The sequence below is a fragment of the Loxodonta africana genome, chromosome 3 (assembly GCF_030014295.1).
Source record: "Loxodonta africana isolate mLoxAfr1 chromosome 3, mLoxAfr1.hap2, whole genome shotgun sequence".
Taxonomy (NCBI): Eukaryota; Metazoa; Chordata; class Mammalia; order Proboscidea; family Elephantidae; genus Loxodonta; species Loxodonta africana.
Window position 1 is genome coordinate 206,172,506 of NC_087344.1, and position 25,773 is coordinate 206,198,278.

The 25,773-nt window shown below is 42.0% G+C and overlaps 1 protein-coding gene across 2 annotated transcripts in view; it reads left to right on the top strand.

Annotated features, from left to right (window-relative positions):
- Positions 1–145: 145 nt before the first annotated feature.
- RAB4A (RAB4A, member RAS oncogene family) overlaps positions 146–25,773 on the top strand; it is a 57,798-nt gene continuing 32,170 nt past the window's right edge. Inside the window, exon 1 of one of the 2 annotated variants that reach the window (XM_064282911.1) lies at positions 146–258. In XM_064282911.1, the coding sequence (XP_064138981.1) occupies positions 228–258 (31 nt within the window). In that variant the 5' untranslated portion in view covers positions 146–227. The remainder of the gene's footprint in view (positions 259–25,773) is intronic. The other variant, XM_064282912.1, reaches the window with a different exon arrangement.

Consider the following 25,773-nt stretch of genomic DNA (forward strand, 5'->3'; position numbering starts at 1 on the left):
CGGCCCTCCCCGGGAGCGGCGGTGTGCGCCTGCGCGAGCCCGGCGGTCCGGGCCGAGCCGCAGCCGCGGGGTGGCGGGCGGTTGCCGTGGGAGCCGCCGGGCCCCTCCCTCCCTCCCCGCCCCCACCGCCGCGCCTCCGAGACGCAGCGAGCGACCCCGGCCCCCCTCGCCCGCTGGCCGGCCCGCGCTGCAGCCGGTGACCCGGGGAGAGGCGGCGCCGCTCCAAGATGTCGCAGACGGCCATGTCCGAGACCTACGGTAGGAGGCCCGGGCGGCCGGGTCCGCGGGTCCGGGGTCTCGGGCGGGCGCCTCCGGGAGGGCGGCGGGTCCACGCACGCCCCCCGCCTCTTCGGCTCCCGCCGGCCTCGGCCGGCCGACAGCCCTGGCTTAGTCCGGCGGGCGGCCCGAGACCCGGCTCCACCTGCGGTTTTGTCCCAGCGAGGGGCCAGAAGGGCTCGGGGCCACGCCTGCATTTCAGTGTTTGACCTTTGCTGGTTTTCAGTTCCTTCTTTTCTGCTGGAATTGCATCCCTTCAGCAGGTGGCCTCTCAGATCACTTATTTCTCGCTCCTAGGGGTTTTTAGCCCGTTCTGGCTTGCAGCGGTCTTGTCTCCGTTTTAAGACCGTAAGCACCTTGGACGCAAAACCCTGCCTGATCTTTGTTTCCCCTACAGCGTGGAGAGCTGAGGTGCTCAGCAAATATTTATTTGAATAAATGAAAGCCTTCGCAGTTCACAGGCAGTGTTGGTTTTTAACAGCCCTGGGTGGTAGGAATAAACAATACCGTATCCTTCTACTTGGTATAAGGGTTGAGCACGTGTTTACCAGCCTCTAATCATTTTAGGAGCCCAGGTGGCTGTGGCTGCTAACTCAAAGGTCGGCAGTTTGAATCCACCAGCTGCTCCTTGGAAACCCTATGGGGTAGTTCTCCTCCGTCCTGTAGGGTCGCCATGGGTCGGAATCGACTTCAGGGCAGTGGGTTTGGTTTTTGGAATCACTCTTTCAGGTGTATGTATTCTCAGATTAAGACTTTGGTTGGGAGTTTTGGAGCCTTGGAGAGAGAGAGGCTCAGGTTCAAAAGTATATGCCTCCAGCCAGCCAGTCCTGTCTCCATCTCTCCAGGCATTTGGCTTCTGCAGTGACTGTCATCCCATTCCACAAATGAGTGTGGAATCTCTGTGGTGAAGCTAGGTGCTTTGGTGCTAGGCCCTGTGCATGTGGCAGGGAGCCCAGCAAAGCTGGTCTTTGGTCTAGTGGGGAATACGGTGTTAATTATGACACTAATGAATGAGTAATAAAAACCCAGACAACATTCTGAAGAAATGTAATGATCTAGAAGTGTGTGAAAAAGAAAGCTGGCCCAGACTGGGGAGTTGAGGAAGGTTAGCAAGGCAGCACCACAGAACAGCTTGTGCCCAGGCCCTGAGGGGAATGGAACTCCAATAGAAGAATGTAGTTTGGCAGCCTGGAGGAGAGGGATGAGGAAAAAGCACAGAGGGAAACAGGGCCCTCAGTGGGACAGGGCTTGGTGAAGGGTTTTGGTATTTCTCCCAAGAGCAGTGAGAAGCCTTTGGTGGGGCCAGAGTGGATTTGGTCTATCTTTGACCACTACTGTTCTTTGTGACAGTCGTGGCATGATGCCCTGTTCTTAGAAGGCATAGGAAGCCCTCCGTGAAGTCACAGGCTTCATAAGCACCGGTCTTGTCAGAGCTGTAAACGCCAGTGTGAATCACGTCCATGTGGTCTGCTTCCCTCTGTTAACTGGTTCTGTCTACAGTCATGAACTTCATAAGGAAAATATATTTCTCTAACAAATGCTGGCCATACCTTTACTTCTCTATTTTCAAGTGTCCCTTCCCCACACTTTTTTTCTTTAACCTAGGTAAGTTGTAGTGGGGAGGAATGGGAAGTCTAAATGAGAAAATGGGGTGCAGGGGGCAGGGGGAGTCCATGAATTAATTGGTATGAAAGGAGGACAGACTGGAATAGTTCAGGAGATTAGTTTTTAAGTTTTGGTTTTCTTGATATGAAATGATAAAATACAGTATAACTTTGGCGTCTAATTCTTCGCTTTAGACCCAGTTCATTGAATTTTTGAGCATCATAGATTAACCAGTTAAACCCTGATCATAAGGTTTTGAGCATTAGTGACTTAGTTATCTAGTGCTGCTACAATAGAAACACCGTAAATGGGTGGCTTTAACAAACATTTATTTTCTCACAGTTTACTAGGCTAGAAGTCTGAATTCAAAATGTCGGCGCTATAGGAAGGCTTTGTCTCTGTCAGCTCTGGAGGAAAGTCCTTGTCTCTTTGAGCTTCTGCTCCTGTGTGGTCTTCACGTGGCTTGGCCTCTCTCTTCCCCCATCTCTGCTTCTTTCACTTGCTTGTTCAATCTTGGTATACCTTAAAAGAGATTAATTTAAACATATCACCCAGTCTCATTAACATAACAAAGACAACCCATTGCCAAATGGAATTATAACCACAAGCATAGAGGTTAGGATTTATAGCACATATTTTGGCGGGGGGGGGGGGCGGGGGCACAGTTCAGTCCATAGCATTCCACCCTTTGGTCCCCCAAAATTCGTGTCTTTCCCACATGCAAAACACATTCACCCCATCACATCGTCTCAAAAGTCTTAAATCAACTCTAAGTCCCAAATCTCATCTTCTAAAATCATCTAAATCCAATATGGATGAGACTTTAGGCGTATTCCATCCTGGCGCAAAACTCCTCTTCATCTGTGAACCTGTGAAATCTAGACCACAAGTTATCTGTTTCCAGAGCATAATGGTGGAATAGCACAAGGTAGACATTTCCACTGTAAATGGGAGAAATTGGAGGGAAAGAAGGGATAACAGGTACCAAGCAAATCTAAAATCCAGCAGAAAAATTTACCTTAGCTCTAAAGGCTTGAAAATAATGCTCTGTTCTTGGGACCATCTGGGCAAAGCGGTCCAGACTCTGGGTGTTGGCCGCGCTCTTTGGATTCTGGGTGGAGACCCCTCGGCCCACTGGAATGGCAACTCTGCTCCCTTGGCTTTGGTGGCCTCGTTCTCCTAGTTCTACCTGAGTGGTGAACCCACACCCTTGGCACCAACAGGCCCTGTTCTTTTACCCCTTGGGCGTGGCAGCCTCACCCCCTCAGCTTTGGGCAGCAGCACCATTCTCTTGGACAAACTGAATGGCAGCCCCATACTCCAGAACCAGGTTGGAAAAGATCTGACCTAGGAGGCCATGGCTGTACCCTTTGAGACCAAGGCATCTCTGCTTCCCGTGCCCCTTCCCAGTTACACTGATCTCCAAGCCACTCCAGGGATGGTCTTTTTCTTTTGTTGGAGAACAACAGATGTAGCTCCTTTGGTCTGTTTCCTTCCTGTAGAACTCCAAGATACAGCATTCTTTCCTTCTGTTCTTTCTCTGCCCCCTTCAGTCTAAGCTGGTAGGTTTTCTGCTGTGGTAGTTGGTTAGGTCCTTCAGTCACAGGCTTAATCTCTTTAACAAAAGATTGTGTAGCCACATCCTTGCTGGAAATTTTAAAGCCTAACTGAAAGGACACTGAAAGTCCACATTTCTGGCAACATTCTGTTGTTGGTACCATATGTATTTTCTAAGACGATAGAGACTTCTCTGTAGCTGTTCTCAGTTCCTTCTGAGCTCTTACCAGCATTGCCTTTGATTTGCATAATCCTGCCAACAGTCTCTTCAGGGCAGTCTAGGTTACGATTGGGCACCTTAAAACTCTTCCCATTACCCAATTCCAGAACCATTTCTACATTTTAGGTGTTTATTAGAGCAGCAGCCCCATTCCTGGTACAAATTCTGCCTTAGTTATGTAGTGTTGCTCTAACAAAAATACCATAAATTGGTGGCTTTAACGCAAACATTTATTTTCTCACAGTTTAGAAGTCCAGAATATGCAGGCTCTATTTAGGGGAAGGCGTTCTCTCTTTGTTGGCTCTGGAGGAATGTTCTTGTCCCTTTGAACTTCTGCTCCTGGGCGATCTTCACGTAGCTTGGCACCTGTCTTCTCCCATCTCTGCTTGTCTCGCCTGCCTGCTTGTTTAATCTCTTTTATATCTGAAAAGAGATTGACTCAAGATACACCCTACACTAATCAGTCTCATTAGCATAACAAAGACAACCCGGTCCTAAATGGGATTATAACCACAGGCATACAGGTTAGGATTTACAACATATATTTTGGGGGGACATAATTTAGCCCATAGCAGTTAGTATGCTCATTTTATGGTACCCTCTGAATATGTTTTCACTTTTTACTAACTTTGAATTTAATATTTCCCCCATTAGAAAATTAGTTCTGGAAAGAGGGAGTGTGGTGCTTGAAGTTGCCTACTTGAGATAAAACCTTCATCAAAACCAAGGACTAATCTGTCACCTGCACTTACCATTGGCCGTATTGCCTAGCATTGTTCCCCCAAAAACAATCAGGGCCCTTCCTTCCCGGAGACTTGCCTGTTAGCCAACAGGTAAAGGAATGTTTGCATGATCTTAAATTCCTTTGAGTTCTGTGCTCTTGTTTTAGTTTCTGTAAACTGAGGCTCTGTGTAGCTTTACAGGGATATGATGCAAAAAAAGATCCAGTGCTTACAGTGTGCTATTAATTCACTGTATCTATCTGCTTTGTAGCATATTAAGGCAGTATTTCACCATCTGTGGACTGGGCAGTAGTTGCTCTGAAGCCACGAACCATGGGAATACTGTAATTCATTTTCTATAATATTGTAACACAAAATTGAAATCTTAGATAGGAAACCTGAGTCCCTCAATCTGAATGTTGCTAACCTGAAATAAGGTTCTTCCAGATATTGTTAGGTCCACGACATTGCTAAAGCCCTGGCCAATTATTATGACTTTGAACTCCTTTAGACACTTTGCTTCTGTCATCAGACACCTGAGAGATCCCACATCAGCCATAAGTAATTCCTGACACCAAGAGTTATAGGGCTAAACTGACAAGTCAAATATGTAGCACCAAGCAAAAATGCTCAGGAACAAGTTAAAAATTTTAATTGGTGGGGAAAATGCCAGGAAAAAAAAAATTAAGTGTTGAGGCAGTTTGAGAGTGAGGAAAAATATAAGACAGATTTCTACAAATTGAAGGTTATGCCATCTACAGTGGAAACAATTTATGAAACAAAAGAATACACAACTCTAATTGCTGGTCCTGTGCTTTTTTTTTTATCGTAATAATACTCTTGGTATTTTTATTTCGTGCTTTATTTTGAGAACGGCTTGGTATTATGGTTTTTACCATATAATTCTGATAATTGTCAGAATATTAGCTTTTAACAGTGTATCATTATAGGCTTTGGTGGTCAAAAGTGATGAAATCCAGGCTTGATAAGGCAGGATGGAATGAGGAGGTTATGGTGGATGAAGGAAATAGTGTCTGCAGAGATGCCTGGTCCTAATAAAGTATAAAATAACTTGCTGTTAGGGAAATCGCCTGAGCTGTATATTGAATAATTACCAAAAAAGTATGTCATGGGAAAATGCTAATATTTAGTATGTACTTTATGTTATTCTGCATCCTAGGGATTTTTAATCTGTTATTTTATTTAACCCTGTCAACAGCCCTGTAAAGTAGATGCTGTTTTATAAATTAGAAGCTGGGCTTTAGGTTAACTTGCCCAGGGTTACATAGGTGTCGGGTGGCGAAGCAAACCATAGTTGAAACCCAGATCTAGCTGACTTGAAAGCCGTGCTTCTCTCACTATGCAGAATTGTGGATTTCAAACAAAATTTGAATGACCCAGCAATCCCACTCCTAGGTATATACCCTGAAGAAGTAAGAGCCGTGACACAAATAGACATGTGCACACCCATGTTCATTGCAGCATTATTCACAATAGCAAAAAGATGGAAACAACCTAAGTGCCCATCAGTGGATGAATGGATAAACAAACTGTGGTATGTACACACAATGGAATACTGTACAGTTATGAGGAATAATGAGGAGTCTGTGAAATATCTCACATGGATGAATTTGGAGGACATTACGCTGAGTGAAATAAGTCAATCACAAAAGGACAAGCATTGAATGAAACTACTATTATTTAAAAAAAAAGTTTACACACAGGAAAAAAAAATTATTTGATGGTTACCAGGAATGGGAGGGAAAATTACTAACTAGATAGAAGCAATATTCTATATTGAATATTCTGTATTGAATAACCTATATTGAATATTCTGTATTTAATAATCTATATTGAATATTCTGTACTGAATATTCTGTATTCTATATTGAAGAATATTGAATATACTACGGACTGCCAAGAGAACAAACAAATCTGTCTTAGAAGAATACAAACAGAATGCTCCTTAGAAGCAAGGATGGCGAGACTGCGTCTTACATACTTTGGACATATTGTCAGGAGGGATCAGTCCCTGGAGAAGGACATCATGCTTAGCAGAGTACAGGGTCAGCAGAAAAGAGAAAGACCCTCCACAAGGTGAATTGACACAGTGGCTGCAACGGTGAGCTCAAGCATAACAACGATTTGTAAGGATGGCTCAGGACCGGGCGGTGTTTCTTTCTGTTGTGCATGGGGTCGCTATGAGTTGGAACCGACTTGACAGCACCTAACAACAACAATAACAAAGATAGAACCAAAAACCCCAAACCTGTTGCCGTGGAGTCGATTCTCACTCATAGCGTTTCCAAGGTGCAGCTGGTGGATTCAAACTGCCAACCTTCTGGTTAGCGGTCGTAGCTCGCCATAGCTCTTAGCCACTTTGCCACCAGGGCTCCAACTACATAGAAGACTGTGTTAATATTGGTAAAGGGAAAGGCAATACACAATATGGGAGAAGTCAGTACAACATGACCAAAGCAAAGGAAGACACTGAGAGGAACACAAGAATGAAGGGCAACTAAGGTAATTACAGTAATATAGACAATCCTGCAACAATAGTATTAACAAACTAATTTATGAATGGATACCTAGGTAGATAGGTGTGCTAAAGAAGTGTGGGACCATGTAAGGGAGCACACCCACCTGCAGATACAGGTTTGGTTGTGGATATTTCTACACAGGTAATTGCCGGTGCTGCGTGTGTATTAATATAGACTATAGAGCACACAAGGGGCACAGTCATGGAAATTTCCTAGACTTAATTAAACACCTCAAGGGACCAAGTTCCTAGGCTCGAAGGCAAAGGACCATAGATTAGGGAGACATGTTCATCAAGCGACACAACACAGCTCATGAAGACAGCATCCTGCATCCTACTTTGGTGAGAAGCATCTGGTGTCTTAAAAGCTTTCGAGCAGCCATCTGAGATGCAACTGTTTGTCTCGTACCATCCAGAACAAAGGAGGGTGAAGGAAACCAAAGACTAAAGGGAGCAATTAGTCAAAGGACTGATGGACTACGTGAACCACAGGCTACACTACCCCAAGACCAGAAGTACTAGATGGTGCCTGACCACCACTACTGACTGCTCTGACTGGGATCACAACAGAGGGTCTCAGACAGAGCAGGAGAAAAATGTGGAACAAAAAGTCAAATTCGTAAAAAAAGACGAGACTTCCTGGTCTGACAGAGACTGGAGGAACGTCTGAAGCTGTCATCCTAACATACCATTCTGACCTGGACCTGAAGCCTTCCTGGAGACCATCTTCCAGCCAAATATTAACCAGGCCCATAAAATAAACAATAGCACCCAAGAGGAACGTGTTCATTATAACAGTCAATTATATGATATCAAAAGGACAACATTTGCCCAAAAGCAAAGATGAGAAGGCAGGAAGGGGTAGAAAAATCAGACGAAGGGAAATGGGAAACCCAGGGTGAAAATGGAGAGAGTGCTGACACATTGTGGGGAATGAAACCAAGGCCATGAAACACTTTATGTAAAAAAAAAAAATAAACTATTAAATGGGAAACTAATTTGCTGTGTAAAATTTCATCTATAGTGCAATAAAAAATTAACCAAAAAAAAAAAAAAGGATTTGAAAAGTAAATGTGTTTAAAAAAAAAAAAACCATTACCTTAATATCATAAAAGACAGGACATTTAAGCAATGTCAAAAAAGGAAGCATATGACATCAGAATGAAGGACATTTATTTAAACTGAATAAATTCATCATTTTAAATATTTGTATTGGTTTTTATTTTTCTCATTCACTGAATACTGCCAGGGACCTAAGTTTGGGAAACACTACACCGGTGCTTCTCAAACTAATGGGTACCCAAGTCCAAGTCCCCTGGAGCGTTAGCTTGCGGACTCTGCCTCAGTAAGCCTGAGACAGATGGAGACTCTACATTTGTCCAGCTCCCAAGTAATGCAGGAGCCACTGGTCTGGGGACTGTCCTGTATGATGCCCCATGCCACAGAATTTTGAAAACATTCATGTTTGGAAAAGCAAAACCAAAAAATCAAACCTGTTACTGTTGAGTCGATTCCAATTCATGGCGACCCCATGTTTTACAGAATAGAACTGCTCCATAGGGTTTTCTTGGCTGTAATTGTTATTGAAGGAGATAACCAGGCATTTCTTTCGCAGTGCTGTTGGGTGGGTTTGAACTGCCAACTTTTTTTTTTTATATAGTTAATTTTTTGTTATTGAGAATATACATAGCAGAGTATACACCAATTCAGCCATTTCCACATGTACAGACAGTTCAGTGACATTGATTACATTCTTCCAGTTGAGCAACAATTCTCACCCCCTTTTTCCTAGTTGTGCCTCCCCCGTTAACATAAACTGACTGCTCCCTAAGTTTCCTATCTAACCTTTTGAATTGCTGTTGTCAGTTTCATCCCATATAGATAGATTTTGGAGCCCTGGTAGCACAGTAGTTAAAAGCTCAGGCCACTAACCAAAAGGATGGCAGTTCGAATCTACCAGCTGCTCCTTGGAAACCCTGTGGGCCAGTTCTACTCTGTCCTATAGGGTCGCTATGAGTCAGAATCGACTCAGTGCAGTGGGTTACCAAAAAACCCATTGCCATCACTAATGACCTTTTTATTAGATCTCTTCAGTTCTGTCACTTGCACCGGTGGCTTCCTTTTCTGTTCCTTGGGAGAGTAGCTTTTTTTACTTTACTTCCAGGAGAATGCTACTAGGAAATTGCAATTTAGATGCTGGATGGTTGGCCAGGTTCACTCACCTGCCAAGCGCCTTGCTTCCGCACACCAGCCTCACAGCACATGCAGTTCACGTGACTGTCGTGGACCTCAAGGCTCAGTCTCTGGATAGTTTATGTTGACAGTTAATCCCGGCCCAGCCAAACCTCCACCTCCCCAGAACTGCAGAGCCCCAAGGAGAACCTTCACTGTCCTTCCCACCCCTTTGCTGCTTGTTTTCCTGCCCTCTACACGTCAGATGTTCTCCTCCCATCCAAGCCTTCTGCCTCTCTTAAGCCAGCATTTCACCAAGGCTCCTGCTGCTTCGTTCTGCCCTGACCATTGTACTAATTTTCTTTTCCTGTGAAGTACATGTCCTTTTAAGTTCCATGATCTGCTAGCTCTTTCTTGCTGCAGTTACCTGATGACTTCTGGGTCACTCCTTATTCAACAAGGTGGCCGAGCTTATAGTCTTAGGCACTGCACCCCAGCTCCTCTCTGATGCTGGCTGACTGCAGTGTCCTTGTAGAGGGCTCAGTCAGCTTAGCTTCACAGATCCTGGTCTTCATCCTGGTCACCTTCCCTTCAGCAGCTCCTTGGACATTGTCTGATGTCTCATTCTCATCCACTCCTACTACATCCAGTCTTTACTTTAAGAGCTCCAGGCTCCTGGTCCCTCCCCTCCCACCCTCTTCTTTTCAGCCATGAGCCGCTCCCTCCCAGCTTGGATTGCCATTCACTGTTCTCTGTCAGTACCTCTTCCTTGTCTTTCAGCTACACATGCCTTGTGATTCCAGCCCTCACTTTGCACCCATCTGCCTCGCCTTCTGCTCTGCAGCAGCTGTTGAACTTTGCTGGACAAAGCCCTGTTCAGATAGATTCCTAAAGATTTATGGTCTCTAGTTCCCTCTGGGGACTTAGTACTTAGCAGTTCTTTTTCTTTTCCTGGTCATCCCTCCTTTTCTCTAGAGAGCAGCTGTTTGAAACCTTCACTAATCTCTTCAAGCATGCTATCTCACCCCCAGTAGATGATACGGAGGAAAAAGGTTGCCGTGATAGGAAGCTCTGTTTCTTCCCCTTCCTTTTCCCAAACCTATAACCTCGTTTACCTACACACTTTTCCTGACTGCTTTCATTACCTCAAAAGAATGGTGGTGGTCTTTCTCTTCGAAGGCTGACCCTTCCCTTACACTTTAGACCCCATCTTTGAATTTCTTTCACGTTTTCCTGCTTTTCTTTCTCCACTGGCCATTTCCTGTCCTTTACTTAAAAAAAAAAAAAAACTTTTCTTTTTGCATCCTCCTTTACCCCATCTGTTTCTAACACAGGTTTCTTCCCTTTTTTTTTTTTTTTTTAATTTTCTTTGTTGTTTTTGAGAATATACACAGTAAAACATATTACCAGTTCACCAGTTTCTATATGTACAATTCACAATTCAGTGACGCCGATTATAGTCTTCGAGTTGTGCAATGATTTTCACCCTCCTTTTCTGAGTTATTCCTCCCCCATTAACATAAACTCATTGCCCCCTGAGTTTCCCATGTAATCTTTCGAGTTGCAGTTGTCAGTTTGATCCCTTATAGATAGATCTTGAAAGAGCACAATGCTCAGGGTAGACATTCTTTACTAGTTAAGCTAAATAAACTGTTGTTTGGTTTCAAGAATACTTCAGGGGATTTTTTTTTTAGTTTAAGTTTAAAGATTATCTCTGGGAAAAGACCAGACTTAATGGTCCGACTGAGACTGGAAGGACCCTGGAGGTCATGGTCCCCAGACCTTCTGTTGGCCCAATACTGGAAACATTCTCAAAGCCAATTCTTCAGACAGGGATTGGACTGGACTATGGAATAGAAAATGATACTGGTGTGGAGTGAGCTTCTTGGCTCAAGTAGACACATGAGTCTATGTGGACAGCTCACTTCTGGAGGGTAGATGAGTAGGCAGAGGCGGACAGAAGCTGGCTGAATGGACCCGGGGAATACCGGATGGAGAGAGTGTGCTGTATCATTAGGGGGAGAGCAACTAGGAGTACACAGCAAGGTGTATACAAATTTTTGTATGAGAGACTGACCTGATATGTAAACTTTCACTTAAAGCACAATTAAAAAAAAAAAAAAAAGATTATCTCTGGGCAGTAGTTTCAGGGATTCATCCAGACTCCATGGCTTCAGATAGCCTGGAGTCCATAAGAATTTGAAATTCTGTTCTACATATCCCCCCCTTTTAATCGGGAATCTTCTAGAGAATCTTTGATCCAGTTCTGGTCTCACGGCAAATGGAGGCAGTTAGCCACACGTTCCGTATCCTCCTCCTATTCCTGACTCTCCTCCTTCCTCTGCTGCCCCAGGCGATAAGAGAGCATTTGTACCTTGGTTGGCCGCTTGCTTTTATGACCCTGGGAACTAAGCAGTGAAGTAGGGATGGAACTCTAAACACGTTATCAGGCCATTTAACTGGAATGTCCCATGAAACCATGACCCTAAACCTCCAAGCCAAGGAACCAAATCCCACGAGGTTTTTGGTTGTACATAAGCAGCCTCAGCACCTACTTTTTGGGGGGGGGAGGGGGAGTGTCATTATTGTAAGCCTATTTATCACACAACTTTTGCCAATTTGACTTTTTACAGATTTACCACTTATTGACGGCAATTGCAATAGCTCACTGCCAGGCTTCTTGTAAGAGGTGTGGATACTTTCTATCTGCAGCATCTTACTCCCTCCTTCTTTGACTGACTGTAATTAGGCTTTGGCCCCTCCTCAAGTGAAGTTGATTTCACCAAGGTTGCTGATGGCCAAATGCAGCAGACACTCTCCAGCCTTTATCTTACTTAGCTTCTCTTTGCATGTTCAGCCCCATAGGAGAGCTGCCTCCCGAAATCTTCACCTATTTGGCTCACAGATATTTTAAGTTTAATCTCTGAATCTGCACTCATTAAAACCAAACCAAACCTGTTGCCGCCAAGTTGATTCCAACTCATAGCGACCCTATAGGACAAAGTAGAACTGCCCCCATAGAGTTTGTGAGGAGTGTCTGGTGGTTTCCAGCTGCCGACCTTTTGGTTAACAGCTGTACCTCTTAGCCACCACGCCACCAGGGTTTCCCTGCACTTGTTATTTGGCCTCAAATGTATTCCTCCTCAAAACCTTCAGTATTCCTCTCAGTTCTTGGTATCACAAACCAATTGGTCCCCTACTCCAGAAATCAAGGAATCGTTCTCAGAATAACTCCACCCTACCCAAACTCTAATGGGCACCCTACACTCCTTTCCTCTTCTGTAGGAAGTAAAACACATTAAACCAAAGTGCAATCAGTGACACCATTGATTTCCGACCTTCAGAAATCTTCAAAAGCAAAACTGTTGCTTGGGGGTGAAATTAGGAAGGCAAAGGTCATGTCTTACCTACTGAGTATGATTTTAGTTTTCCCGAAGACTAAGGTTGCCATTGAATATCAGTTGTTGAACACGGTGAGCTGGGCTGTATTACACAGTCACTTCTCCTGCCCCTTTCCTGCCGTCAGCGGTTGCCTTTGGTGTCAGCAGTTGATTGTCACCGTGCCTGTAGCTCACCAAAACCAAACCAAACCCATTGCTGTCGAGTCGATTCCAACACAGTCCCACTTTAGTATATGCTTTCTAACCTGCTGTGTCTGGGAAATTAGATCATAGAAGTTGCTTGAAATGAATGTAAAAAGAAATCAGTAAGTTGCAAAATATAGAGGATTCACCTATAAAGTCCATCTATAAAGCCTTTAACCCTTTGGCTGTACTTCTACTGTTTCAGTGGCTTGGAGGCCATTTTGTTCCTGGTCTGTATTTTGTCTGTCTTCTGAGTGGTTGACATTTACCCTAGACTGCTTTCCAATTATTTATTACCTCTCCTTTAACATTTCTCATATGAAAAATTAAAAGTATACAGTAGAATATATTCACTTTGGATTTTCTGTTTTGTAATACGGTCTTCCCTATACCTTCATTCCTAAGGAAGCACTCATTGGGTGAAAGTGATATATATTGGGCAAGAAAAAAGTTTTTATTTGGGCCTCCAAATTAATACCCAATTGTAATAAAACAACACTAGAGAAAATAGAAATAATTCCTTAACTAGTTCACAATCACCTCAGTGCAACCTAACCAGGCAATTTCCCTTCATTAATTACTCTGAATTTACCTGCTCTTGAAGCTTTTTTTTGTAGCTCTTAAGCGCTGTACACTAATGTACAGAACATAACATTTTATACTCAGTGTATATATAATTCACGTTAAAGCAAGGAAAAGGAAAAAAAAAAATCTCCCAGATAATAAAAAAATCAGCCCAATGCAGGTCTGCTCACTGATGCGGGGCATGGTGTGTGAGACCATCACTGCCGTGAGCTTAGCAGACCAGGAGCACGTGACACAGATGGGTGGTGCTTCCCACCACCAGCGTGGAGACTGGCACGTGAACCTGGCTCCTGTTCAGCAAGCTGGTGTATGAAATCTCAGTCAGCCTCATTAACAGGAGTATCAACTGAAACTCCTCATAAAGCTGAAATCTTGTCACCTAAAAGGGCATACCTTGGGGTATGATTGTATTATACCATTATTTGTCTAATAATTAATTGCCTCTTATGATGCTTGGTTTATATGCATTAGCCAAACACATGTATCTTCAGACAGGAAATAATAAAGTAGATGGCTTTGCTTCTTATCCTTCCTTCTCGGTTCTGTTTCCTTAAAGCACATCCTTTGGTAATTCTTTTAGTTTGGGACTATACATAATTCATTCACGTCAGATAATGTCGCCTTTTTTTTTAATTGAACTTTTATTTTGAGATCATTATAAATTCACATACAGTTTTAAGAAGTACAGACAGATCCCATGTACCCTTTACCCAGTTTCCTCCACTAGTAACATCTTATAAAACTGTAGTGCAAATATCACAACCAGGACAATGACAGTGACACAGTCAAGATACAGAGTGTTCCATCACTGCAAGGATCCCTCACTTTGCTCTTTTATAGTGTTGCCCGACTAGGGCCTGTGCCCTGAAACAGTTGAGCCAATGAAACGTACTCCAAGTCAGAAAGAGTGAGAAAGTTTATTTAGGAGATGTATATACCAGCGGTGACCCGACAGCAACACGAACTGTCTCTGTGGAGTTCCAAAAAGCAATTTTACGTTGGAGCTTATGTAGAATTTTTGAAAGGGTTAGAAGTGTCTTTGTAACCCACAGTTGGCATGGCAGAGGAGTTATTCATTACAAGATAGTGACAAGAGACTCTTTATCAGACTAAAGAGATACATGTGGGACATCTCCTCATCAGGCTAAAGATATACATGTCAGACATCTGGGCTCTGATTTCCCGTTGGGGGTTGTAAGTCACAGGTGGTTGGACAGAACAAAAGAAAGTTATTTGCATCATATCAAAACAGAAAAAAGTCATTAACATTAGGTCAAAACAAAGGTATGCAAAGGAGGAGGCTGGCAGAGGAAGGAGAAGAACTTATAGGTTCATCATGGTGTTAGTTATGTCAAGCTCTCAGTTGCCTGTTTTGAAAAGGAGGAAACATGCTGGGGAGTATTAGGGTCACAATAGCCACACCCACTTCCCTCCCACCCACACTCTCCCTTAAAACCTGGCAACCATGAATCTATTTTCCATTTCTATATTTTTTTTATTTCAAGAATGTTATATAAATGTAATAATACAGTGGATAATCTTTTGGGATTGACTTTTTTCACTCAGTATAATTCTCTGGAAATTCATCCTGATTGTGGCATGTATCAATAGTTTATTCCTTTTTATTGCCAAGTATCCCATGGTATAAGTGTATCACAGTTTGTTTGACCATTCTCCTGTTGAAGGACATCTGTGTTGTTTTCCATTTGAGCTTATTATGAATAGAGCTGCTGTAAACATTTGTGGCCAGGTTTTTTTTTTTTTTTCTTTTGTTTTTTAATTGTACTTTAGATGAAACTTTACAGAACAAACTAGTTTCTCATCCAACAGGTAGTACACACATTGTTCCATGACATTGGTTAACAACCCCACGACATGTCAACACTCTCCCTTCTCAACCCTGGGCTCCCTATTACCAGCTTCACTCTTCCCTCCTGCCTTCCAGTCCCTGCCCCAGAGCTGGTGTGCCCCTTTAGTCTTGTTTTGTTCCGTGGGCCTGTTCAGTCTTTGGCTGAAGGGTGAACCTCAGAAGTGACCTCGTTACTGAGCTGAAAGGATGTCCGAAGGCCATACTTTCAGGATTTCTCCAGTCTCTGTCAGGCCAGAAAGTCTGGTCTTGCTTTCTGAATTAGAATTTTTTTTTTTCTTTTTAATAATTTTTTTTGAGCTTTAAGTGAACGTTTACAAATCAAGTCAGTCTGTCACATATAAGCTTATATACACCTTACTCCATACTCCCACTTACTCTCCCCCTAATGAGTCAGTCCTTCCAGTCTCTCCTTTTGTGACAATTTTGCCAGTTTCTAACCCTCTCTACCCTCCTATCTCCCCTCCAGACAGGAGATGCCAACACAGTTTCAAGTGTCCACCTGATACAGGTAGCTCACTCTTCATCAGCATCTGTCTCCAACCCATTGTCCAGTCCCTTCCATGTCTGATGAGTTGTCTTAGGGAATGGTTCCTGTCCTGGGCCAACAGAAGGTTTGGGGACCATGACGGCCGGGATTCCTCTAGTCTCAGTCAGACCGTTACGTCTGGTCTTTTTATGAGAATTTGGGGTGTGCTCCCTCAGGGGTTCTCTGTTGTGCTCCCTGTCAGGGCAGTCATCGATTGTGGCCGGGCACCATCTAGTTCTTCTGGTCTCAGGATGATGTAGTCTCTGGTTCATGTGTCCCTTTCTGTCTCTTGGGCTCATAGTTATCGTGTGACCTTGGTGTTCTGCATTCTCCTTTGATCCAGGTGGGTTGAGACCAATTGATGCATCTTAGATGGCCGCTTGTTAGCATTTAAGACCCCAGACGTGTGGCCAGGTTTTTATATGAACATACCATTTGCCATCCAGTCACTTCCAACTCGTGGTGACTCCGTCTGTGTCAGAATAGACCTGCGCTTTCTAGGGTTTTCAGTGGCTGATTTTCTGGAAGTAAATTGCCAGATCTCCTGAGGTGCCTTTGGGTGGACTCAAACTGCCAGGCTTTCGGTTAGCAGCTGAGAACATTAACGGTTTGCACTACCCAGGGACTTCTTGTCGTGAACATCCAAACCAAAATGAACATAAGTTTCCATTTCTCTGGAATAAGTGCCCAGGAATGCAGTTGCCGGTCATATGGTAGCTGCATATTTAGTTTTTTTTTTTAATTCTGTAGATGGAGGTTTACAGAACAAACTAGTTTCTCGTCAGTTAGTACACACATAGTTCTATGACATTGGTTAACACCCCCACGACATGTCATCACTCTCCCTTCTCAACACAGGGTTCCCTTATTACCAGCTTTCCTGTTCCCTCCTACCTTCTAGTCCCTGCCCCAGGGCTGGTGTGCCCCTTTAGTCTTGTTTTGTTCCATGGGCCTGTTCAGTCTTTGGGTGAAGGGTGAACCTCAGGACTGACCTTATTACTGAGCTGAAAGAGTGTCCGGGGGCCATAGTCTCAGGGTTTCTCCAGCCTCCGTCAGGCCAGCAAATCTCATCTTTCTTTTTGAGGTAGAATTTTTTTCTGTATTTTTCTCCAGCTCTGTCTGGGATCCTCTATTGTGATCCCTGTCAGAGCGGTCAGTGGTGGTAGACGGGCACCATCTAGTTTTACTGGACTCAGTCTGGTGGAGGCCGTGTTAGATGTGGTGCATTAGTCCTTTGGACTTATCTTTCCCTTGTATCTTTAGTTTTGCATATTTAGTTTTTGAAGAAACTGCCAAACTGTTTTTTAGAGTGGCAACTCCAGTTTGAATTCTTAACACAGCAATTTCTCAGAATCCCTGTTGGCTCTGCATCCTCAGCAGCACGTATCATTGTCTTCCTAATAGGTTTGTAGTGGGGTATGATTGTGATTTTCATTTCTCTAATGTTAAACATCTTTTCATGTGCTTACTTGCCATTTTTATATCCTCCTGGTGAAGTGTCTATTTAAGTTTTTTGCCCAATTTTTAATTGGGTTGTTTTCTTACTGTTCAGTTTTGAGAGTTCTTTATATATTTTAGATAGAAGCCCTCTTGTTGAATACATGATTCGTCAATATTTTCTTTCAGTCTGTATCTTGTCTTTTCATCCTCTTAACAGAGTCTTATGCAGAGCAAGTTTTTAATTTTGATGAAGTCCAATTATTAGAGTTTTTTTTTCTTTTATGGATCATGCCTTTGGTGTCAAGTCTAAGAACTCGTTGCTTAGCCTTAGCTCCTACGATTTTTCTCATATTTTTTTTCTAACAGTTTTATAATTTTATCTTCTGCGTTTAAGTTCATGATCCATTTTGAGTTAGCTTTTACATAAGGTGTGAGATTGAGATCAAGGGTCTTTTTTTGGCTTATGGATGTCCATTTGCTACAGCACCATTGTTGAAAAAGGCTGTCGTTCCTCCATTGAATTGCTTTTGCACCTTTGTCAAAATTCAGCAGGGATGTATTCGTTGGTCTACTTCCAACTTCTCTGTTCTGCTCCACTGATCTGTGTATTTCCTGCCACTGATATCACACAGTTGTGATTACTGTAGCTATATAAGTCTTGAAATCAAGTAGACTGATCCTCCCACTTTATTCTTTTTCAAAACTGCTTTTGCTGTTCTAGTTCCTTTGCCTTTGAGAATTATCTTGTCTATATGTACAAAAGATCTTGTTGGAATTTTGATAGGAATTGCATTAAATCTATATATCAGTTTGGGAAGAATTGACATGTTTACTGTGTTATGTCTTCCAATTCATGAACATAGTATGTCTCTCCATATATTTAAATTTTTATTTGTTTTACCAGCATTGTGTAGTTTTTAATGTACAAGTCCTGTACAGATTTTATTAGATTTATGCGTATTTTTTTGAGTGATTGTAACTGGTAATGAATTTTTTTTTTTTTTTTAATTTTTGGTTGATCCTTTAAGTCATACATAAAAACATGTTGTTGTTAGGTGCCATCAAGTCAGTTACGACTCATAGTGACCCTGTGTACAACATAACAAAACACTGCCTGGCCCTGCGCCATTCTCATGATCGTTGTTATGCTTGAGCCCGTTATTGCAGCCACTGTGTCATCCCATCTCCTTGAGGGTCATCCTCTTTTTCTCTGACCCTCTCCTTTACCAAGCATGATGTCCTTCTCCAGGTACTGGTCCCTACTGATAATATGTCCAAAGTACATAAGAAAAAATCTCACCATCCTTGCTTTTAAGGAGCATTCTGGCTGTACTTCTTCAAGACAGATTTTTTTCATTCTTTTGGCCATTCATAGTATAGTCAGTATTCTTCACCAACACCACAATTCAAAGGCATCAGTTCTTCCTGGGTCTTCTGTATTCACTGTCCAGTTTTTGCATGCATATGAGGCAATTGAAAACACATGGCTTGGGCCAGGTTCACCTTAGTCCTTAAAGTGACAGCTCTGCTTTTTAACACTTTAAAGAGGTCTTTTGCAGCAGATTTGCCCAGTGCAGTGCATCATCTGATTTCTTGACTGCTGCTTCCATGGGTGTTGATTGTGGATCCAAGTAAAATGAAATCCTTGACAACTGCAATCTTTTCTCTGTTTATCATCATGTTGCTTATTGGTCCAGTTGTGAGGATTTTTGTTTTCTTTATGTTGAGGTGTAATCCACACTGAATGCTGTAGTCTTTGATCTTCATCAGTAAGTGCTTCATGTCTTCTTCACTTTGAACAAACAAGGTTGTGTCATCTGTATAACACAGGTTGTTAATGAGTCTTCCTCCAATCTTGATACCCTGTTCTTCATATAGTCCAGCTTATTAGATTGTTTGCTCAGCATACACATTGAATAAGTGTGGTGAAGGGAAGCAGCCCTGATGTACACCTTTCCTGATTTTAAACTATGCAGTATCCCCTTGTTCTGTTTGGACAACTGCTTCTTGATCTATGTTCAGGTTCCTTGTGAGCACAGTTAAGTGTTCTGGAATTCCCATTCTTTGCAGTGTTATCCATAATTTCTTATGATCCACACAGTCAAATCCCTTTGCATAGTCAGTAAAACACAGGTAATGTGTCGATGTATTGCTGCAATTGCTTTTGAATGATCTTCAGCAAAATTTTACTTGCTTGTGATATTAATGATATTGTTTGATAATTTCCACTTTGTGTTGGATCATCTTTTTTGGAATGAGCACAAATATACATCTCTTCCAGTCAGCCAGCAAGGTTGCTGTCTTCCAAATGTCTTGGCATAGTTGAATGAGTGCTTCCAGAGTTGCATTTGTTTGTTATAACATCTCAATTGGTATCCCATCAGTTCCTGGAGCCTTGTTTTTTGCCAGTACCTTCAGTGCACCTTGAACTTCTTCTTTCAGTACCATCAGTTCTTGATCACATGCTACCTCCTGAAATGGTTGAATGTTGACCGATTCTTTTTGGTAAAGTGACTGTTCATTCCATCTTCTTTTGATGCTCCCTGCATCATTCAATATTTTGCCTAGAGATTCCTTCAGTATCGCAACTCAAGGCTTGAATTTTTTCTTCAGTTCTTTAAGCCTGAGAAATGCCAAGCATATTCTTCCCTTTTAGTTTTCTAACTCCAAGTCTTCACACATTTCCTTGTAATACCTTACTTTGTCTTCTTGAGCGGCCCTTTGAAATCTTCTCTTCAGCTCGTTTGTTTCATCATTTCTTCTGTTCACTTCAGCTACTCCACGTTCAAGAGCAAGTTTCAGAGTCTCTTCTGACATCCATTTTGGTCTTTTCTTTCTTTCCTGCCTTTTTAATGACCTTTTGCTTTCTTTGTGTATGATGTCTTTCTTGTCATTCCACAACTCGTCTGGTCTTCGGTTACTAGTGTTCAATGGGTCACATCTATTCTTGAGATCTCTAAATTCAGGTGGGGTATGCTCAAGGTTGTAGTTTAGCTCTTGCGGACCTGTATTAATTTTCTTCAGCTTCAACTTGAACTTGCATATGAGCATTTGATGGTCTTTTCTGCAGTTGGCCCCTGGCCTTATGCTGACTGATGGTACTGAGATTCTCCATCGTCTTTCCACAGATGTGGTCAGTTGGATTCCTGTGTGTTTCATCTGATGAGGTCCATGTATAGTGAGGTCCATGTATAGTTGCCATTTGTGTTGTTGAAAAAAAGATAGTTGCAATGAATCAGTCATTGCAATCAATCTTGCAAAATTCTGTTATACTATCACCGGTGTCATTTCTGTCACAAAGGCCATATTTTCCAGCTACTGATCCTTCTTTGTTTCCTTTGCATTCCAATCACCAGTAATTGTCAATGCATCTTCCTTGCTTTTTCTGTTATCGATTTCTACTTCTATGGCTTTATGATCAGAAAAGATGCTTTGTAATATTTCGATGTTTTGGATTCTGTTAAGGCTTGCTTTGTGGCCTAATATGTGGTCTGTTTTGGAGAGTGTTCCACGTGCACTGGAAAAGAAAGTATACTTGGCTGCTGTTGGGTAGGGTGTTCTGTATATGTCTATGAGATCAAGTTGGTTGATTGTGGCATTTAGATCTTCTGTGTCTTTATTCAGTTTCTTTCTGGATGTTCTGTCTTTCACTGGAAGTGGTATGTTTAAGTCTTCTACTATTATTGTGGAGCTATCTATTTTTCTTTTCAATGCTGTTAGTTTGTTTTATGTATTTTGGAGCCCTGGTCGTTGGTTGCATAAATATTTATTATGGTTATGTACTTCTGGTGTGTTGATCCTCTAATCATTATGTAGTGTCCTTCCTTATCCTTTGTGGTGGATTTTGCTTTAAAGTCTGTTTTGTCAGAGATCCGTATTGCCACTCCTGCTCTTTTTTGATTGTTCTTTGTTTGATATATTACTTTCCATCCTTCGAGTTTTAGTTTGTGTCTTTAAGTCTAAGGTGTGTCTCTTGTAGGCAACATATAGACGGATCATGTTTTTTAGTCCGTTCTGCCACTCTCTGTCTCTTTATTGGTGTATTTAGTCCATTTACATCCAGTGTAATTATTGATAGATATGAGTTTAGTGCTGTCAGTTTGATGTCTTTTTGTGTGTGTTGTTGACAGTTTTTTTGTTCCACTTAATTTTCTGTACTCATTTTTCTTTATGTATTTTCTTTTCATCTTTTTCATTGTTGATTTTGTTTTTGCTGAGTCTTTGTTTTTCTTGTTTTTTATTTTGATGTGTAGGTTTGTTAGTTTCCTTAATACTTAATCCTATTTTTCTAAGTTTAAACCAATCTTTAATTTCTTTATATCACCTCTACTCCCTCTCCATATGAAAGATCTTTGACTATATTTTTTAGTCCCTCTTTTTTGTTTAATGTTGTCATCTTTTACGTATTGACATCTCTGTTTATTTTCAGTCTTTTAGCTTTGATTTATTTTTGTGACTTACATATCTGGTATTATATCCTGTTACTCTGTCCTGTGTTCTAATCTTGGGTTGTTATCTGATGTTATTGATTTTCTAACTGGAGGACTCCTTTAGTATTTCTTGTAATTTTGGTTTGGTTTTTATAAATTCCCTAAACTTCTCTTTATCTGGAAACGTTCTAATTTCACCATCATATGTGAGAGACAGTTTTGCTGGATATATAATTCTTGGCTGACAGTTTTTTTTCCTAAAGGTTTTATGTAAGTCATCCCATTGCCTTCTAGCCTGCATGGTTCCTGCTGAGTAGTCAGAGCTTAGTCTTATTGACTCTCCTTTGTAGGTGACTTTTCATTTATCCCTAGCTGCTCTTAAAATTCTATGTTTATCTTTGGTTTGGGCAAGTTTTTTCATAATATGTCTTGGTGACTTTCTTTTGGGATCTACCTGTGTTGAGTTCAGTGAGCTTCTTGGATAGATATCTTCTCATCTTTCACAATATCAGGGAAGTTTTCCACCAACAGATCTTTGGAAATTCTCTCTGTATTCTCTGATATCCCCCCCTCCCCCATTCTGGCACTCCAATCACTAGTAAGTTATTCCTCTTGATAGAGTTCCACATAATTCTTAGGGTTTCTTAATTTTTTTTGTCTTTCATCTGATTTTTTCCTTAAATAAGTTGGTGTCAAGTGCTTTATCTTCAATCTCACTAATTCTGACTTCTATTGCCTCAATTCTGCTCCTCTGACTTTCTATTGAGTTGTCTAATTCTGAGGTTTTATTGTTAATCTTTTGGATTTCTGTTTGCCGTCTCCTTACAGATTCTTACAGTGCGTTACATTTGCCATTATGCTCTTGAGTAACTTTCTTAAGTTCCTCTATTGTTTTGCCTGTGTGTTCCTTGGCTTGTTCTGCATTTTGCCTGATCTCCTTCCTGATCTCTTGAAGAGTTCTGTATATTAAGTCTTTTGGATTCTACCTCCAGTAATGCCAAGAAATTCTCTTCCTCCAGAAGTTTTCTTGATTCTTTGTTTTGGGAGCTTGCTGAAGCCATCATGGTCTGTCTCTTTATGTGATTTGATATTGACTGTTGTCTCCAAGCCGTCGATAAGTTATTATATTTATTTATTGTATGTTTGCTTACTGTGCTGGCATCTTGTTTGTTTTGTTTTGATATGCCCAAATAGTCTGGTCATGTGAGCTAGTTTGATTGTTGGTGTCTTTGATGCTCTTATGCCCTGTCTCCAGGTGGCTAGAGCTATTACTAGATATATAAGCCCAGGAGTCCATTTACTTTTCTTGTGTGGATTAAGCCCAGGTGTCCAGGTCCTCAGTCATCAAGTATGTGGTGCAGGCTCTCACCTACAGTCCTATATGGGCAGGGGTGATTGGAGCAGGCATAGGTATCTGGCTGTAATAGGGGGTCATGCACTGATCAAGGCAGGGGTCTGACAGCTGCCCCTGAGGGTCTGGGTGGAAGGCATGTCCCTGTTCCATAAAGCACATAGGTAGGTGAGTTTTACGGCCCGACTATGGGTACCCAATGCTGTTGGCTGTAAGAACTGGGAGTCATCAGTTATTCTTGGACCCTGCTGTGGGTGGCTTAGTGGAGTGGGTGGAGCTACCAGTCCTCAGGCCCCTCATATTGGTAGGTGAGTACCCTGCTTAATGGGCAGGGTGGTGTCAAATATCACAAGTCTGCCATTTCCCCTATGGCAGATACAGATGAAAATAGGCTTCAGGTATATGCCCTGTTACACTGTGCTATACTGGCCTACATTGCTGAAATGGGCCCACACAGGTCTGTGCAGGGGTGAAAGGCATTCAAAGTCTGTGGGCCTCTTATGCCTGTGCCTAGGCAAAGGGACTGTGCCTGCCCTGAGTTCCTGGCTTAGGGGAGCTGGCAGATTATTTTTTCCTGTTTGTTAACTTATTCCCTCTCCAAAGCCGGGAGAATGGTTCAGGGTGCACAACAGGTCCTGCTTTGGCCCAGGGAGCACAGCAATTGCTGAAGCTGGACCGGGACCAGAGTAGAGCAGGGAGGGGGCAGGTAAATGTGAGGGGTTTTTTTGGATCCACAAGTAGGTTAGATGCTTGTACTTACCTTTTGCCAATTAAGCGCTGTTTCTCCCTGGTTCCAGAAGGTTGAGCAGACTTCCTGCCGCTTGGTCTCTCCCAATGTGGAAAACACCTCCCAAGCACCACTGCTTGCCTCACCATGCATGCCAGCTGATCCAGCCTGCAGGGTGCCAGTGTTGGCCAGGTTAGGTCTGGCAACTTCTCGCTGCTTCTGAACCATCTCTCTCTCTCGTTCAGAGCGCCTAGATTGTCATATGTAATCTATTCACTTGTTTTTTCGGGTCTTTGTTGTACAAGGGACCACAGGAGCCATCCGACTACTCCACCATCTTGGCCCCACCTCCTTGTCTATGCATCTTGATCGCATGTTTGATCAATTTCAGACTGTAGAAGCTGGTAAAAATCTTCAGTTTCTTAATCTTTGGCCTTAATGGTTGGTGAATAAATTTGAATAATAGTCATATTAACTGGTCTTCCTTGTAGGCATGTGGATGCTATCCTATTACCAACAGCATTGTACTCAGGAGAGATCTTGAAGTGTTCTTTTGACGATGAATAACAACAGCGTTCCTCTTCAATTTGTCATTCCCAGCATAGCAGACCATATGATTGTCCAATTCAGAATGGCCAATACCAGTCCATTGTAGCTCACGAATGCTAGATGTTGATCTTGAAGCATTCCATTTCATTTTTGACAACTTCCAATTTTCCCAGATCCATACTCTGTACATTCAATGTTCCTTTTACTAATGGATGTTTTCAGCTGTTTCTTCTCACTTTGAGTCATACCATCTCAGCAGATGAAGGTCCTGAAAGCTTTATTCTGTCCATGTCGTTAAGTTTGACTCTATTTTGAGGCAGCAGCTCTTCCCAGTCGTATTTTGAGTACCTTCCAGCCTGAGAGGCTCGTCTTCCAGCACCATATCAGACAATGTTCTCCTGCTATTTGTAAGGTTTTCACTGGCCACTTTTTTCAGAAGTAGATCACCAAGTCCTTTTTCCTAGTCTGTCTTAGTTTGGAAGTTCTGCTGTAACCTGTTCACCATGGGTGACCTTGCTGATATTTGAAATACCACTGGCATAGCTTCTAGCATCATAGCAACACACAAGCCACCACGGTATGACAAATTAACAGACAAGTGGTGGTTATAATTTTAATGAGTGAAGTTTTTATTTCTGGATATTCTGGAAATCTGCCTATTCTTTTTTTCATAGCATCTTATTCTTTCACATTCACTTTCCCTTTTTTATGGTATTGATCATTTTGAGGATACTCTGTTTTGTTTTTCAATTTTTTTAAATAATATTTTATTGTGTTTTCAGTGAAGGTTTACAGAACAGTTTATGTTCCCATTCACCAATTTTGGCACATTGTTCAGTGACATTGGTTACTTTCTTCATAATTATGAACATTCTCAATATTTCTGTTTTTGTTCATTTCCATTAATCTACTTTCCCTGCTCCTTTATGTTCTCATCTTTGTTTTAATGTAATTTTTTACTATTTCATCTCATATAGGTGATTTTTTTAAAGGAGCTCAGTACTTATAAGTGATATTCTTTATTTTGTGAGCCAGTATGTTATTTGGCTAAAGGGTAACCTTAGGGGCTAGTTTTGGTTCATCTAGGGCAATAGACTCAGGGAGTCCTCCAGTCTCAACCTGTCTAGTGAGTCTATTTTTTTGTTTGTTTTAAGAATTTAAAGTTCCACATTTTTCTCCCATTCTGTCAGAGTCCATCTATTGTGGCATGATTAGAATGGTCAGTAGTGGCAGCAGGGCACCATCTAGTTCTTCTGGTCTCAGGGTAGATGAGGCTGTGGTTTATATAGACTGGTTAGTCCTGTACACTAGTTTGTTCTTAGAGTCTTTGGTTTCCTTCTTTCTCTTTTGCTCTGGATGAATAGAGACCGATAGTTATATTTTGGTGGCTACTTGCAAGCTTTTAAGACTTTTTTTTTTTTTTTTTTAATCAAATTCTTAAAACTAAAATCTACTGATTGCTGACTCACTCATGGTGGATTGTTTCCATGAGTGTTTTGGAATTTAACCTTGTGAGCTCATCTTCAGATGTAATGTATGTGTGGGAATCTTGTGCATTTTTGGTTGAGGATGCTGTTTTTTCTAGGCACCCCAATGATATGATTTTCTAGAGCCATTTGT